This window comes from Drosophila kikkawai, chromosome 4, assembly GCF_030179895.1.
Source record: "Drosophila kikkawai strain 14028-0561.14 chromosome 4, DkikHiC1v2, whole genome shotgun sequence".
In the NCBI taxonomy this organism is placed as follows: domain Eukaryota; kingdom Metazoa; phylum Arthropoda; class Insecta; order Diptera; family Drosophilidae; genus Drosophila; species Drosophila kikkawai.
The window spans coordinates 688,801-705,538 of NC_091732.1; the positions used below are offsets into that span (position 1 = coordinate 688,801).

At 34.2% G+C, this 16,738-nt stretch overlaps 1 protein-coding gene across 2 annotated transcripts in view; it reads right to left on the reverse strand.

Annotated features, from left to right (window-relative positions):
• The window catches only part of Sox102F (transcription factor Sox102F), a 45,618-nt gene that overhangs the window by 12,900 nt on the left and 15,980 nt on the right, over positions 1–16,738 (reverse strand). Inside the window, exon 3 of one of the 2 annotated variants that reach the window (XM_017180752.3) lies at positions 16,033–16,141. In XM_017180752.3, coding sequence (XP_017036241.1) covers positions 16,033–16,141 — 109 coding nt within the window. Of the gene's footprint in view, positions 1–8; positions 138–16,032; positions 16,142–16,738 lie in introns of those variants that run through there. The other variant, XM_017180754.3, reaches the window with a different exon arrangement.

The following is a 16,738-nucleotide window of genomic DNA, read 5'->3' on the forward strand; positions in this document are numbered from 1 at the left end:
ATACATACATGTACAGTTAAGGGCTTAACATTTCACTTTTGTTTTGTTTTTCAAATTCAATTAATGAGAGAATTAAAAAGAAGTTTAACGTTTAGCAGAAATTTCTTATTTCCGTTGTAGAATTTTCATTTGCCATTTCCCGTCGAGGCATCGCGAGCAACTGATGCTGGAGCAAAGCTGGCGTCAGCACGAGAAGCTGTTTTCAGTTTTCCCGATTCTCTTTTGCGTGACTTTCTCTCGGCTCTCTCTTTCCACCCTGTGAACTCATAAGCTCGACGCTGAGCGGTTGGTTGTTGGCACAAGTGACGTAAAAGTGTGTGGGCGTGGATTTTATTGTTCTCACCTCGCTCGCATACATATTGTTTAACGAATTACGAGGTAGTGTCTCGCTCTCGCAACGTATGTATGTATATTTTCACCTTACTCTCTGGCATTGGTTTTTCTTTCGCTCTTCGACTGCAGTTTCGCTGTCTCCTTCTCGCCAGCTAGAGATACTGAAGGAAACAAAAACCTTTTTGTTTCTTCCGGAAATCGATGATGGGAAGAAAGGGCATTGTCCAACCAACACAATTATATATAAACGTTCTAGCTCCGCCCCTTTTTCTGCAGCGGCAGCGATGTCTCGCAAGTGGTGGTTGTGTTTATCGCTACGTTACGCTCGTGTGTCTCAGCAGCCAATTGTCTCCGTCAAAACTCTATTTCCCATTGTATTTTGCAGCATTGCGTTACGGTTGGAGAATTACGGAACGCTAGTAACTTACACATACACGCATACTCATTAAAATGAGAGCATGGGTTTATATGTATGAACGTATTTGTGAATATCATGTATGTACATCCATTTGTATGTACATATGCCATTCCACCTTCCTTTTACCGTTTTCCAAAATTATTTCAACGACATTCGACAATGTATGTATGGATGTACATAGATATGTATGTACTGGCGCAGAGGCGTATTCAAGGTATACCCAGAAGCATATTCAATGGGGTCTACATTTAAACCTAAAGGGGAGCTTAAATGGCAGACATTTCAGTGAATAAAATCTAAATAGAGAATATACATACCTATGTACATTTGTACATAGCTGATAAAGATGTTCATAGATCTATAGCCATATCTCAGATTATATGAAAATATATTTAAAATGGGCAACGTTTTTTCACTTTTATATTGGAATATCTCAAAAACCTGACGTATAAGAAATTTTCAGAGGTCGGATTCGGGTTTAGCGCATCAAAAACCTTCGGAAAACTTTATTCAGGTTCTTGGTTCCAAAAAGCCTTTGACTTATGTTACATTAAGGCGTTATATAACTTTATTTTTTCAAAAAAACGAAAAAATTTTTTTTGCTGAATCCTAAAGTATTTCCCAAATTTTCATAGAGATCCGAATAATAGTTCGATAGGAAAACAGCGCTTTGAGGCGCGACTTCAATAGTTGCATATACTCAACGTAAAACTTTGAATGCGATTATCTCAAAGTCGTGTTTTTCCAAAAGTACCTTTGCTGTGACCGCGATTGCACAAGAACTATTTGATCGATCTTCTTCATTTTTTTTAAATTATTCGTAATGATTGTGCCGAGTTCGTGAATGATTCAGTTTCTATGCGCCAATTTTGATTTTGCAGATCAGAATTTTTTAATAAAATTTTTAGAACTCGAAAAATCAACTTTTTGGAAAAATCGTTACTGTATGCAGAAAAAACCAAATATTCTTGAAAATAATCGTTCACGAACTGGAAATAATACTATACTAATAAAAATTTTTTGGTTTTTTTATTTCCGTTGACCTGCTGGACTTCCATCGTGGTCACCGCAAACCGCTATAAAAAAAAGGGTTCCGAGAGAATCGCCATAACTTCGTAAATTATTTATATTTTTTCAAGAACAAACGCTTGTTGTTTCGATAAAAACATGTACTACCAATAAATAATAACTTCAGTGTCATAAAATAATTGCTACACACCTGAAAAAAAATCGAAAGTTCCCTCAATTTTTTCGCTCAAAAAGGTATATAACCCCTTAAGCACGGTACCGAGAGAGTAAAACAAGGTTTGAAAGCAAAGCGGTGAGACAGAGCGTGAGGCAAATAGTTTCAAACGGCTCTTTGTTAACAACGACCGAACGATCGATCGAATTTTGACCACTAAGGATGCACTAATCATTGTTTTGATGGGCACTGCAAAGTCCCATTTGCCGTGTGCAGAGGAGCTCGAGGTTTTGTGTACATTACTGCGTCCTTGGGACAAAAAAACAAAATTTCAGGTCTGAAGTACCCCACGATCTTTTTAGTTATTTCCATGATTTGCGACATGCAAATTAGCCTTTTATGCTATAGATGGACGCTTTGCGAATGCCATACATCGTTGTTTTTGCACCTTTACTATAGAGCCCATATCCAGTCACCCGAGTTCCTTATACAGGTGCTCCATTGCTGTCATATTAAACGACTGGGAACTATCCAAGACATCAGTCGAAGCCAGGATGCTTGGCAGTCGCTAATGACCAAATATTATTTCAAAAAAATGCATAAAAGATGAATGTGTTTTCAGATATTGTAGGCGGTTGTCAGTATGACCGCATTTGCCCCCCAAAAATGCCGAAGAACAAGTGAAAAGAGCGGTCGCACTTCAAGAGAATATATATTTTGCCGCTACAAAACATTTTAGCCCTTCCCTTTAAAGACCATAGATACTAATGTTTTACAAGGACGAAAGACTATGGAACGGACACGCCTAAATCAACTCGGCTGGAGTTGCTAATCAAGAATATATAGAAATTCTTGATCAGCAGCAACAGCCGTGTCGGTCTTGCCATGGTCGTCTAGCCCAAAGTCTGTCCGCCCGTCCGGAAAATTTGTAGAACACAATTTTAGCTTAGCCTAACTATACTCTATTACTCTGCTCTTCAAATTTAAAGAGCATATTCCTTTGTATATTAAATATTCCTTGCCTATTTTGGAAGCCTTTAAATCAGTCAAGAGACAGCATCTTGTACAGGTGAACCCAGCATGTGTATACATACATATGTATGTATATGAGAGTGGTTAGCTTTTTCTAAGAGGGTGTTTGTTGGTTTCCTTTACATTCGTTATTTATTTATCAGCTGGAGGCAAAGGCGTTCGTAATAATAAAGAATACAAAGAGACTATGTCTGAGGCGCAACTTGGGTCTTAAAAAAAGCCAGAAAGGATAATAACGTATGTGTACTTCTTTCGACGTTTCAAATGGCATTAAAGACCTTACAAGGTTTATGCTGTCGGGTGTTGGTAATAATGCCACGAACTTGTGTGCAGTATCTATTGAACGAGTAACCACCATTTGGTACCCAAATACCAAGTGCTTTTTATTTCACACCCAAGTAGACAAAAAAAAAAAGTAGTAAAGCGAAATTGCCTTGAAAATATATGAAAAAACTGAACAGAGATTCGTTTTTTGATCATATTAGTACAAAGAATAGCTTGTAGCACAGGAAAATAAGATAAGATCAATAAATTAAGTTACCACTAAATTCATTCGAAATTTTAGGCTTAAACTATCATAGTGCATTAACTGGCCATTGGAACCCTAACCGTATTGGTCGCATTCGATTATATTTGACAATTTTTTCGGTGATTTTATTTGGGTATCATGTTATGACTTGGGTAGTGAATGGGCTTCAAAGGAAGCTCTATAAACCGCTGGAAAAATTAGGCTTTGCGTTCAAGCCTGGGAGAAGAAGGTGGAAAAAAGATCAAAGGACAATTTCCTGATTGTTTTATTCCGTTATTTTATTTTGTTTGCTCTTCGCCGTTGCGTTGCCCCCGCTTCGTTTTGTATTGTTGATTTTTGGGCGTATGTTGTGTTGTCTTTGCTTATTTATTTATTCAATTCGTTTACTTTGACAGAGTCAGCCCAGTTGCCCTCCACTGCCTCCCTTATTACAGCGAAGCCACCCGACTAGGCATGGTCAGACTTTATTTATTTATTTGTTTATTTTCATTATCAAATTGTACTTCATTTGTATATTCCCTTTCTTATTTGTTTCATCTTATTCGACAGCATTGTTTTGGGGTATTAGAAGGTAATTCCCCCTATTAAGCAGATATATTTTTATCTGAGATTTCAAATGTGTTTTAAGCAACGTTTTTTAGTCCACACAGGCTGTTTTCTCTGAAACGAAATTTTAGAGGCTTGACTCACATTACGGCCGCTTTTTATATTCTAGTAGTCTATTATAATTGCATGATACAAAAAACCAGAAAGGAAGCTAACTTTGTACATCCTTTTAGTTTTTAATTGGATCATTAAGAATCGATATCATTTTAAAAAACAAACTAACTAACTATTTATAGAAAACATATTATACCCTTTCAGGGTGCTATAATTTTACGCTTTGAAAAATACATTTTCGACCCTAGTTAGTACATATATTCTTGATCGGCATCAACAGCCGAGTCGATCTAGCTATGTCCGTCTGTCCGTTTCAACGCAAAATAATCCCTCAGTGTTGGAGCTATCTTAATATATCTTTATAGATAGTCTTTTGACTAGGCTCACAAGTATATAGGTTGGAAAGTGCCGGATCGGACAACAATATCATATGGCTGCCATAGGAACGATTGGCAGATGTAGAGAGAAATGAAAAGCTGAAAATATAAACCTGTAAAAATAACAATATATAATTTTGATCTAATTAAAAACTGCACGGGTATATATATAGATATAGAAACAATCGGAAAATTTGTCGAAAAAAATGATAATTTCGCTGTTTTTCAACATATTCTATTCTCCATTAAGATATGTCTATTTTGTATTACCGGACGACAATATTATATAGTTAACACAGTTGCGTTGATCTTTCCTGGACCAGAATTAATATTTATCGATTGCGTCAAGCTGCGTCTGCGGAAATGAAAAAAAAAAAATCAAAACAACTCAGGGTAAAATATACCAGAATCTACCAAAAATGATAGCAACTGCATCTGCAAAAAATGACCCATTCAACATGTTGGCTGCATCATCTGACCTGTTTGTTGCGTCTCTACGGCATATAAAGTCACGAAAAGATATCGAATCTAGTGATTACAGTCCAGAAGTGTTTAGTCCATTAATAATTCCCCAATGTAGGCATAGTAGTCAAAATTACACCAAATTAAAATACAATTCTTTTAGTGCTCAAAATACTTTTATTTAAATTAACAAAAATAAAACAAACATTTTTTTTTTTTATTTTTTATTTTTTATTTTTTGTATTCATTTTTGTAAGAAAAAATTGATTTTTTCACTTTGATACCCTATAAAAAGGCGAATTTGTGGGCGTGGCAAATTGTGCTGTATATATATGTAGATTTTATAACAATTACCTATCATATTATTTGACTATCTTATTTGGTTAAAAAGTTATGATTTTTGAAACAAAAAATGAGAAAAGGCGCTTCTGCGCGACGATATCGCATAAGTCATCCCCGTCTACGTCTAGGGTAAAATGTTATTCTAATATCTTTTCAATTAAAAATTTCAGGCTTTCTATGCTGGAAAACCTCTTATCTCCCAGAAAAAATCTGCAAAGGCACAGCTCAGGCACCTCATTAACGCCGCAAAACCAAACTCGACACAATGTCGAGTTTTCAAGTATATCCTCTTTATAAAGTCCACATTATTGACAGGGGTGGGTCCTCAGACTTTACGGGCAGAGGACTTGAAATGGGCTTTATGGTTTTGTTGCCGGCAAACACAATTGTTTTAACCCCACAAAGCACATTACTCTTCTCTTGCCAAGCAGTCAGGTGGACATTTCCTTTGGATATTATAACTTTTTGCCATTTAACAATATATGCATCATGCTGAATTAACTTTTTCTCGAGTATTTACATACATGGTAAATTGATTGTGTTTCTAATATCGATGTTTTCCCAACTTTATATAGAATTGTTATCAAACTGTCAAGAAAACGGTAGAAGAAAAGAATATATAACTTAGGCAAAAGGAGACACTGAAGAAGATTGACAATTGCAATTGCTGTTTCTATTAAAATTCATTGGCACGCTCCGTTCCTGTTCAGAAAATCTGATAAAAACTCAAGTAACCACAATGCCTTAACCTCGATACAACCACCAGCTGAGACATTCCGAATCCGAATCCGAATTCCCAAGCGGCTGCTCAGCTCAGCTCCTGTCGCCGAAAGCCTGTAACACAAGCCGTTAATATCCCCAATAACAAGAGGTACACCGCAGAGTAAGTAAGGAGCAGAGGGAGTGACAAGGCTGCAAATTACACCGATGACACGCTGTGTCATCCATCGCTTCATTGACTTGACTCCAACTCCTCCTGGCTACTGGGGATGGGGAATTTGTACTCAGAAAGATGACTTCAAGGAAAAGTTTTCTATGAATAATTTGCTAACCTCTTTTGTTGTTAATGGGTAAATAAGTGTTTTGTTTGCTAAGAAATAAATAAAAATCGATACTGGTCTTCTTCGAAAAACAAACATATTCTGAAACCCCATTGGGAAGAGATTTCCCAGTGGGAACTTTTTCTTTGTTTCCTTTCCGGATTGATTTTAATAAAAAGTTACATTTTGTTGTTGATAGAAATAATATTGCCCGAAAATAAATATATTAATATAACGAAAAACTAATTTTTCTCAGATCTGCAATCTGCACATTTTTTCTGAACCCAGAGTGCGTAAAATTCAAATGCTTGGCAACTCAATTATATTAATTATAAATGTACCTTTTTTACGCTTTTACTGGCATCAATTTATTTGTGATATTGTTGTTGGTTGGCATTGTGGCGAACATTACAAAAATCAAGAATGAAAGCTAACCGCTGAAGTTTGTCATATAGCATATATTTGTTTGGTTTTGATAGAATTTTAAAAAACATTACTTATTTGGTATTATAAAAATATTTTAAATTTAACAAGAAAGGAAGCTAACTTCGGCACGCCGAAGTTTGTATACCCTTGCAGATTGGTTTTGATGTTTATATTATAGATTTAAATGCTGAAAACACTCACAAAACAGAGTTTTATTACATTTTACCTATACTTATTATGTTTACAGTTTGACAGTTACAGTTTTACATTCCCAGCTTTACATATTTTATACATATACCGATCGCTTCTATGGCAGCTATATGATATATTTGTCCGATTTTTTTGAAATTTATACCAAAATTCTAGAACAATAAAAAAAGCCTATATCTCAGAGTAGATAAAGATACGTTGAAAAACAACGAAGCTATACTTTTTTTCCTATTCATTTCCCGATCGCTTCTATGGCAGCTATATCATATAATCGTCCGATTTTCATAAAATTTTTACCAAACATCAGAAATAATATAGAATGGCCATATCTAAAAAATGGTGCAAAAATATTGAAAAACAGCAATGTTATAATTTTTTTTCTACAAATTTATCGAACATTTGTATGGCAGCTATATGATATAGTCGTCCGATCCGGCCCATTCCGACATATAAAGCAGTGAGAGTATATAGAAGACTATATGCAAAGTTTCATTCAGATAGCTTTAAAACTGAGGGACTAGTTTGCGTAGAAACAGACAGACAGACAGACGGACAGACAGACAGACGGACAGACAGACAGACGGACAGACAGACAGACAGACAGACGGACAGACGGACATGGCTAGATCGACTCGACTGTTGATGGTGATCAATAATATATATACTTTATAGGGTCGGAAACGTCTCCTTCACTGCGTTGCAAACTTCTGACTGAAATTATAATACCCTGCAAGGGTATAAAAATATAAGGACACTTTCGTCACGATTTCAGGAAGGTATATTCGTGAAAAGTTATTTCGAAAATAGTGTCGTTTTTGGGTGTTAATCAAACATTTCTACAAGCAATACAATATAGAATTTTTAAAGACTGATTTAGGTATGTTTGTTTACAAAACAGCCATAATCAAACTTTTGAATGTTAGCATTCGGAAGCTTCATTATAAACCTTGTAGGACTTTAAAAAAATGTACAATGAAGCCCCGGTTATAATTATTCTTTGTTCAAAGTCAGGCTTTCAATTTAAATTTGCAATTTCCCAAATCTATTGCAGAATTTCCTGAACGACTACGATGGTAGGTACGGATTCAGACATGTGGAAGCTTCGTGCGTGTCCCGTGAAATAACTCATAATTGAATTGACGCCAACTCAGGCTGCAGGGCACAGTATTGTGGGAGGATATGACAGGGAAGGCCTGAACAAAGTTACAAATTGTCGTGTGCAAGAAGGAAAAAACAATTACCTAGCAAACGATGGGCGGTCCGAGATGAAATATCCTTCTGAATTCAAGAAAATAATGCTGTTACTCTTGCTTTCCATCTTAACTCTCGTATAAATCGCGCGACCTTTGACCAAAAGGCATTTTTGCACTTGACATTCAGCCACGCCAGCCACGGGTGGGCATTGGTTGGGTGAGGGTTGCTTTTTCTTCTCGTTGTGACGGCTTTTGTAGTCGTAATTAGAATGAAGTCAGGAGCTGAGTGGCAGTCTCCCTGCCAACCCCCAGCATGTACAATATAATATTAATTTTATTTGTATTTTTTTGTATTCCCAAAACCCCATTTCAATGAGCTGCACGTGCAGTTGCATCCGACAGATCTCCTTCGCTCCCCGAGATCCATCGTTCAAGCGCGTTGAAGTCGTCATTTGCTTGCCATTTGGACAGTGAAATCATAGGTTACCACACTTTCGACCCCTTGCTAAAGGTAATTGGCAAATGTAATATAATAAGATTATATAATTTAGGTTCCTAGAAAGGATTGCTTGAAAGTTCTCTGAAATGGATTCATAAATATAGTTACTTTAAAAAAAGATCCAATCAATAAAAATTTAAAGAATTTACCATATTCTAAAACTGATTTCAAAATATTCGAAGGCGAATTTCAGAAAACCCGTATTTTCGTTATTTTTATGGAAAGCATCTTAAACGGAGAAATCATGAAGCTTTCTAGCTTCGGCACCCCAAAGTTTGTATACCCTTGCAGTTTACAATATGATCATTAAGATTAATCCATATCGGTCAAATGCATAAAAAACTTACAAGAGATTTGTAAAAAATATGTTGTACATCATAAGGTATGATACAATTTTAAAAGCGCTTTTTTTAAATCGTGAAAAAAAAATATATATGTTCTTAATGAATCATAGTACACATACTTTGGTAAGTCGCAGCTAGCTTCCTTTCTTGTTTATAATTACTTTGATCAAAATCGAAAAGACTACATGAAATATGAGTTACCAACCTTACTATAAATCAAAAAGCATTTAACATTAAAAAATAATGTACATATTGTAGTTTTTAAAGAAATTTCGTTCGTATTTGAATAATCTTCTGTTATGCCCATCATAGCAAGAGAATAAAGCTCTCATTTGAGCCCCATGAAAACAATGGCGACTCTAATGATGGGAAAAATGCCAGGCCAGGACTACATGTCCTTACAAGTAAAATAGATGATTAAATCTGTGACAACAAAAGACAAAATAGCATTCAAATTAGAAGCTCATTGTCGAGATGTGTTTTTGTTGCCAAAGTAGCGCCCATGGTATCGAACCCCCAGCTCTCTCTCCCTCATCTCTCTTATTGTTTCCCAGCACAATGGGGTCACAAATGAAGAGAGGCTGAGGCTGAGGCCTATAGAATCCCCCCGGAAGTGTCTCAGATCTAAAAATATTTAAGGGGAAGGCACAAACATAACCTTTGAATGGAAGCACCCCCAATAAAATGGGTAATAACGATCATCATCATCAATATAACGCCCATCAATCTTCATCCATTACTCTAAGGAAGGCACAAACACAACAATATGTGTCTCAATAATAGTTTAAAAATTATTTATGGTAGAAAACATTCGCAACGCCAACGAGTCTCTGATTATCCTTTATACAAACATATGTATGTTATATATATGTATATATTTATATACATAAATATATATATAACCATATTAATATATACATATATTGGAAAATTGGTGGTACTAAGAATGTTTAGTATTAATATATAATAATATATAACTCGAGAATAAATCAAGATTTTTCGGGGCTAAAACTTAACTCTTTTGAATCTTGAATTAGGACTCAAAAACTCTTGAATAAAGAACAAAAATCTTAAAAGACCAAAATATGCTTCCGCTACTTCGTAACCAAAATGTTTATTTTTTTATCGTGTACGTTAATGTTATGAAAGTTATTATTACTTTGTTTTTGTTCAGCATTTATATTTATAATTTATATTATATTAGATATTTGAAATCTAAAAAAAAGTCCTTTTTAAGAATTAAAAATTATGATTTTAAAATTTTACTAAAACCAAATTATGTATAAATATATGTATTTTATAAATCTTCTGTGTTTTTTTTTTAATTCATATGAACGAATTGGATAGATTTATAATGATCCACTCTTCTTCGGCGTGCCGAAGTTAGCTGCTTTCTTGTTCGATTTCATTCCAAAAACTACCTTTTCGCCGTATTAATTTAGTAGTGAGAACAGTCAGAAGACTATCTTTAAAGTTTTGTTCAAATAGCTCCAGACGAAAATGGCGAGATCGACTCGGATGTTGATGCTACTCAAGATATTATATACTTTATAAGGCTAACGGACGGACATGGCGAGATCAACTCATCTGTTGATTATGAACAAGGCCGAAAACCCGAAATCATGAACAATTTTTATACCTCGTTGTAAATATTGTGAAAAACTGCGAAGCCATACATTGTTCTTATTACTATTAACTAATTTATATTTTCATATAGAAAAGTACAGACGGACAGAATGAAAGGCATAATAAAACCAGAAAGGAAGCTAACTTCGGCGTGCCGAAACAGACAGACGGACATGGCTAGATCGACTCGGATGTTGATGCTGATCAAGAATATATATATGGCTACATCGACTCGGCTGTTGATGCTGATCAAGAATATATATATATCCAAGGGTATAGAAAATGTGAGGTCAAAATTTCGTGAATGTTGTGGTAAATTTAATCGTGTTCGCGAAATCTTGAAGAAAAAAATACGTTGACAAATTTGATTGCTAAACTTTATCCCTAAAAGTATAAGCTGGATCCAACTGAAAATACTTTAGAGATGTTAAATTCAACAAAGTAATAAATAATTTATCAATATTCTCAAGCCCTAAGTCCCACTTGTGTACGCGTCGAAGCTGAAACATTCTGCAAGCATTGGCAATCTAATCTCACATATTTTACCCACCGGAAATATATCTAAAAATGTATCTTCAAATAATTTAATATTCTAAAATCGTGCTAACCTTGCATCGTTGCATTAGCTTTGACACAACACACAAAAAAGTGCAAATGAGAGACGGAAAAGTATCTGTGTATAGGCACCGTATTAGGGCGATGGTTCTATTGCGAGGGAATAAGAAAAAGGAAGGAAGTACACAGAAATTCTATTTATAAAAATCTTAAATTTATGAATGAAAACACAGAAGAAGCAGCAAATTCAAACGACAGTAAAACTGAAAGATATGCTTTGGAGAATTGTATCATCCAACACACAGATCGTGCATAATTTTTCTGTTATTTGGTTTTCTTTGGGTGCGCCGCCACATTAAACATACCAAACATAGAAATATGTATCTATGCTAAAACTTGAAAATATGTACTTTTAATATTTATAGATTGGAGAGTCATGTTAAAAATAATAATAATAAGGAAATATAGCTTATTATATTAATATCGAAGAACAAAGAATAATTCAAATATAAATCCTTACTATTAAAAAATATATTTTGAATGATCAAAAAATATATATTTATACTTTGATTAAAACAATTAAAAAATAGACTAGAAAATATTGAATCTTCTGCTATATATGCTACCATATGTGACCGATGAATCGATGGATAAAATAGGAAAATCCCACACAATAATCAAAAATATACTATGTTGACCTAAATCACTTAGACGAAGAAGACAATGAAACATTTTACGACAATATTTATGAATTTTATGACATTTATGGATGAGCATTCGGCATTTGGGTGTTGTCGTCTATATAAAATATGAACTGGCTGATCAATTTATCTGGAAGATGTGTTGTTCTCGACACCCTCACGACGCCCACAATAACGTCATAGAAAATCGAAATATATATATGATATTTATGATACGTTTTGGAAATATATTGATACAAGTAGAGAGATAGAGAGGCATGGCTAATATATATGTGTATATTCTACAGGGTCGGAACGAAATCTTACCACTGTAGAATTCTTTAAAATTACATTCTTTAATAAAAAAAAAAAATGGTATACGCTTGAAAATAGTTTGAAAGTTGTTTCCCAGTTCAGATTATTTCTGAAAGCAATACTTCTACAATGTTTACTCTTTTCCTTTCCTTCTTTTATCTATGAAATTACTTCGGAATATAGTTTGGAAGAATTTAACATGTATAGTATCGATTCATTTATATTCGGTCGATCGTCGATTTGGGTTTTAATCTTAAGTCCTTTCTTATGAATAAATTTATATTTTAATTACAAATAACTGTTTGGCATTCTACTAGAAAAGTTAGAGAACATGTATATTTATATTTTGTATTTATTTATATTATATTTATTTAAACAACATATACATGTATTTACTTAAATTTGTATTCAAATAATAATTGGCAATTTCATTACATTGAGCTAAACAACAACGAAATTACAATTTATTTTTATTAATTTTCCGATCGTTCCTATGACAGCTATAAGATATGGTCGTCCGATTTTCAAAAATTTTAAACGAAATTCTAGAATGGGACAAAATGGATGTGTCTCAAAGTAATTGAAAATAAGTTAAAAACTAGCCAATCTATAATTTTTTGTACAAAATTTTCGATCGTTCTTATGGCAGCTATATGATATAAACACCCTATCCGGCCCATCAGACTATCTGATAAGTTTCCTACAGATAACTTGAAAACTAAGGGACGACCGGACATATGGCAGACGGGTAAGATTATAATATATCTACAAAGTCAGGGATTTTTAACGGGGCTAGTGTTAGTCCCTACGTTTTATAATTATTGATTTGGTTGATTAACGTATAAATAAATATGAACTTATATAATAAAGAAATGTACAAGTATATATTCGTAATACCTCAATCGTAAACTGCAAGGGTATACAAACTTCGGTGTACCGAAGTTAATTATAAGTAAGTACTAATAAAAAACAATTCTTAAAAGAAAGCTAACTTCGGTACGCCAAAGTTTGAATACCCTCGCAGTTTGCAATTGGAACATTAAGAATCGTTCCATTCTGGTCAAATTAATGAAACAAAATAAAAGGAAATATATAAAAGTTGTATATTAAACAGATTATAAATTAAATTTGATTTTGATAAAATTAAAAAAAAAATGTAATCGTACAAAACAATATATTTTAGATTTAAATAACTTATATAATAAACACTATAAATATAAATGCTGAAAACACACACAAAATAAAAGTTTCATTACATTTTACCCGTATATATATTTACAGTTTGACAGTTACAGTTTTACACTCGCAGCTTTACATTTTTCTGCATATTTACTTATTGTTTCTATGGTGGCTATATGATATAGTCGTACGATTTTCAAAAAATTAAAACCGAAATTTTGAAACAATAAAAAATGGTCATATCTCAAAAATTATTAAAATATGTTGAAAAACAGCTCAGTTATAATTTTATTTTTTAATTGGTCGATCATATGTATGGCAGCTATATGGTATAGTCGTCCGATCCGGCATATATAGCTGTGAGAGTATTCAGAAGACTATATGCAAAGTTTCATTCAGATAGCTTTAAAGCTGAGGGACTAGTTTGCGTAGAAACGGACAGACGGACTTGGCTAGTTCGACTCGGCTGTTTATGCTGACCAAGAATATATATTATATACTTTAAAGGGTCGGAAAGGTCTCCTTCACTTCGTTGCAAACTACCGACTAAAATTATAATACCCTATAAGGGTATAAAAATATTGCAATTACGTGGATTTTTTTTTTTGTGGGAATAGAAACAAGATTAAATAACACTAACAGCGTCCTCACAGCGGCTGAATTTGTTGGAATTAAAATGTTAACACGACCCAACTGTCCTTGTTACCGGACACTCGGCACCTCGTTAAAGCTAATTGCATACAACAAGCACACGCACTTCACCACAGATTTGTTGTTTGCCATTTTCAGGAGTCATTAGCTAAGCAAAGTGGACTTTGACATACCAGCAACAGCATTGGCTATCAAATCCTGTTAAAGAGGCTCCTTACCTGCCAGGAGAGGTAGTCATTTAGGACGTGTACCTCAGCCTGCCTTGGGATTATACATATAAGCTTCATAATCTTAATTCCTATTAAATTTGAAAACCGGAAGTGTAGACAGTATTTCAACCTCATGACAATCCTGTTGAAGGCCTATTTATTTTTATTATTTTCAAAAGTGTAGTATTCACTCCAAATGAATATATGAATATAGGAACAGTCAATTAGCATGATACTATACTTTTCTATATGTGTGAAAAATATGCATTTAATGACAAAACCTTTGAACTTTTCTAAGCACGATAAAGAGATAATATCTGCATCTCCATTGTGGCGGAGAGCTGTGATTGCCTTTTTTTATTAGTGGAAACTACCCTAGAAGCGAAAAATGCAGATTTCATTTGAATCTCTGACATCATCGTCAATCATCCACCTTTCTTATGTTAGCCAGAGTATTTTGGTAGATAAACATCACATTAGCGTGTTTCCAAGCCGATTATTTGCGTTAAGCTGGGAGTTCCTGAATCTGAAAGTTCCAAATTTATCATATCCAGCTTCAGTCTTTACTGGGGATATGCTGGCTCACGTTTTCCCAATAACAAGAATATGTCAGTCAGCTTTGGTGGTAGGAGCGATACAAATTGAAACCCACAGGAAAACAGATCTAACCCTTTTAATTAGGTCATACTCATACCCTAAACGTGTTTGGAAAAATGGATGGACTCAAAACTTCAATGACCGGAGTCTGATGCTGAGATCCGAAATGTCATTATTATTATTATAGCGAAATAAACTCACATTACAATGCTCTGCTACTACCAACGAGAAGTGTACGAGTACTCCCGTGTCGAGTGAGGCCATCGACGATTTATAGTACGGCCAAAACAATTCGATCCATAATATCAACAGTAAGAACATAAGCTTATTAAAAAAAACTTTTATTTTTAACCTATATCCTACAAAGAATAACAAACAATGCCGGGTAAAAGAGTAAATGTCTATATAATTGTCTTAAGCCTAATATATTTAAATAAAAAATAACTATTACTTATAGGGACTACAGCGATGCATAAGGGTGTACATTTGTCTAAGGGAAAACTTAATGCGAAGTGAAAATGTACGAGCCTCTTGTGGAAAAAAGGAAAAGAAAAGCCCATTGTTAGTTCCTTTGAATGGCGGGAAGACTACAAAGACGGCGATTCAACCTGCCATTCAAATGCTTATAATGAAAGAATGAAAAACTGAAAGCTGGCACTGGCTACACAAAAGAAAGAATGAATAATAATATAAAACTTGTTTCAGAGAATCCAAATATAATGCCAAAGTAAAGTAAACATTGTACGTATTATTATTAAAAGAAAAATGCTTTTAGGCTGCTCAAAATCCTTTGATAACTGCAGAATAGATTTTTAAACCTGTATTTTGAATACGTGACTAATGCCAATTCGTATGATATTTTGAAGGTAAAAAAACTAAAAAGGATATCCTATGGCTGGCATGAAATGCTATATAATTGAAAATGAATTAGATGTTAGCTTAGTCGACTTTATTATTGTATACCACGAATGGGCACAGAATATAACGGAAAGAGCAGTCGGACCAAAAAAAAGTAACCGCTATTTTCGTCATGCGCGGGAGAACGATCTTCATGTACGCCCCAAAATTCGTGGGTATTGTTGTTGAAAACTCTTGTAAATCTTCACTACCGTCTGGGACGAATTGCTGGCGCCTATACTGATAAAGAAGCCACCCGCTGTTAGGAAACTCACCTGACCAAGTAATCGACTTCGTATTAACTGAAAATTCTTAATCATCTCCAAATCGAAATATTCCTTGGCATGTGTTTGATTTTCTTCAGAAGAGGGCAGCCTACATTCTCTGTAAATTTAGATCAATAACATAATTAATTAATATAAAATAGGTACATATATATTGCCCAATTGCTAAATAGGGCAGTTAATGAATTAATACTTGATAATAGTGCATATTTATTATTTTATGTACCTTTCTATACAGAAAACATTTTCGTAGGTTGAATATTCTATTTTTGTGGGTTGAATTACAGTAAAGTAAGTCAATGTATTTTGTTGTTGGATTTTTGACTGTACGAAACTGTACAAAACTGTTGTTACAGCCAAATACAGTAACCCTGCAGTCAAGAAACTGTTCGTTAAAGGTATTTAACGGAACTGTATACTGTAATCGTGGGCCAACCTGCAGTTTTTTACAGTGAAACTGTACTTTTTACGACAGAATCGTGGTTGGATTTACTGTAGAGCAGTCATAAGACGTAACGCGTTACGTCGTTACTGTAGTTTACAGTAAAATCAACCCATGTTTTTGGGTTGGGGCACTTTAACTGTGAAATTGGTTGTAGCTACTGCAGGAATTTCTTCTGGGTACATATTAAGAGTTCTGTTTTAGCTGGCTCGAGGTTAACAAGGGATTCTGGTAAACAAACACTCAAACTAAATC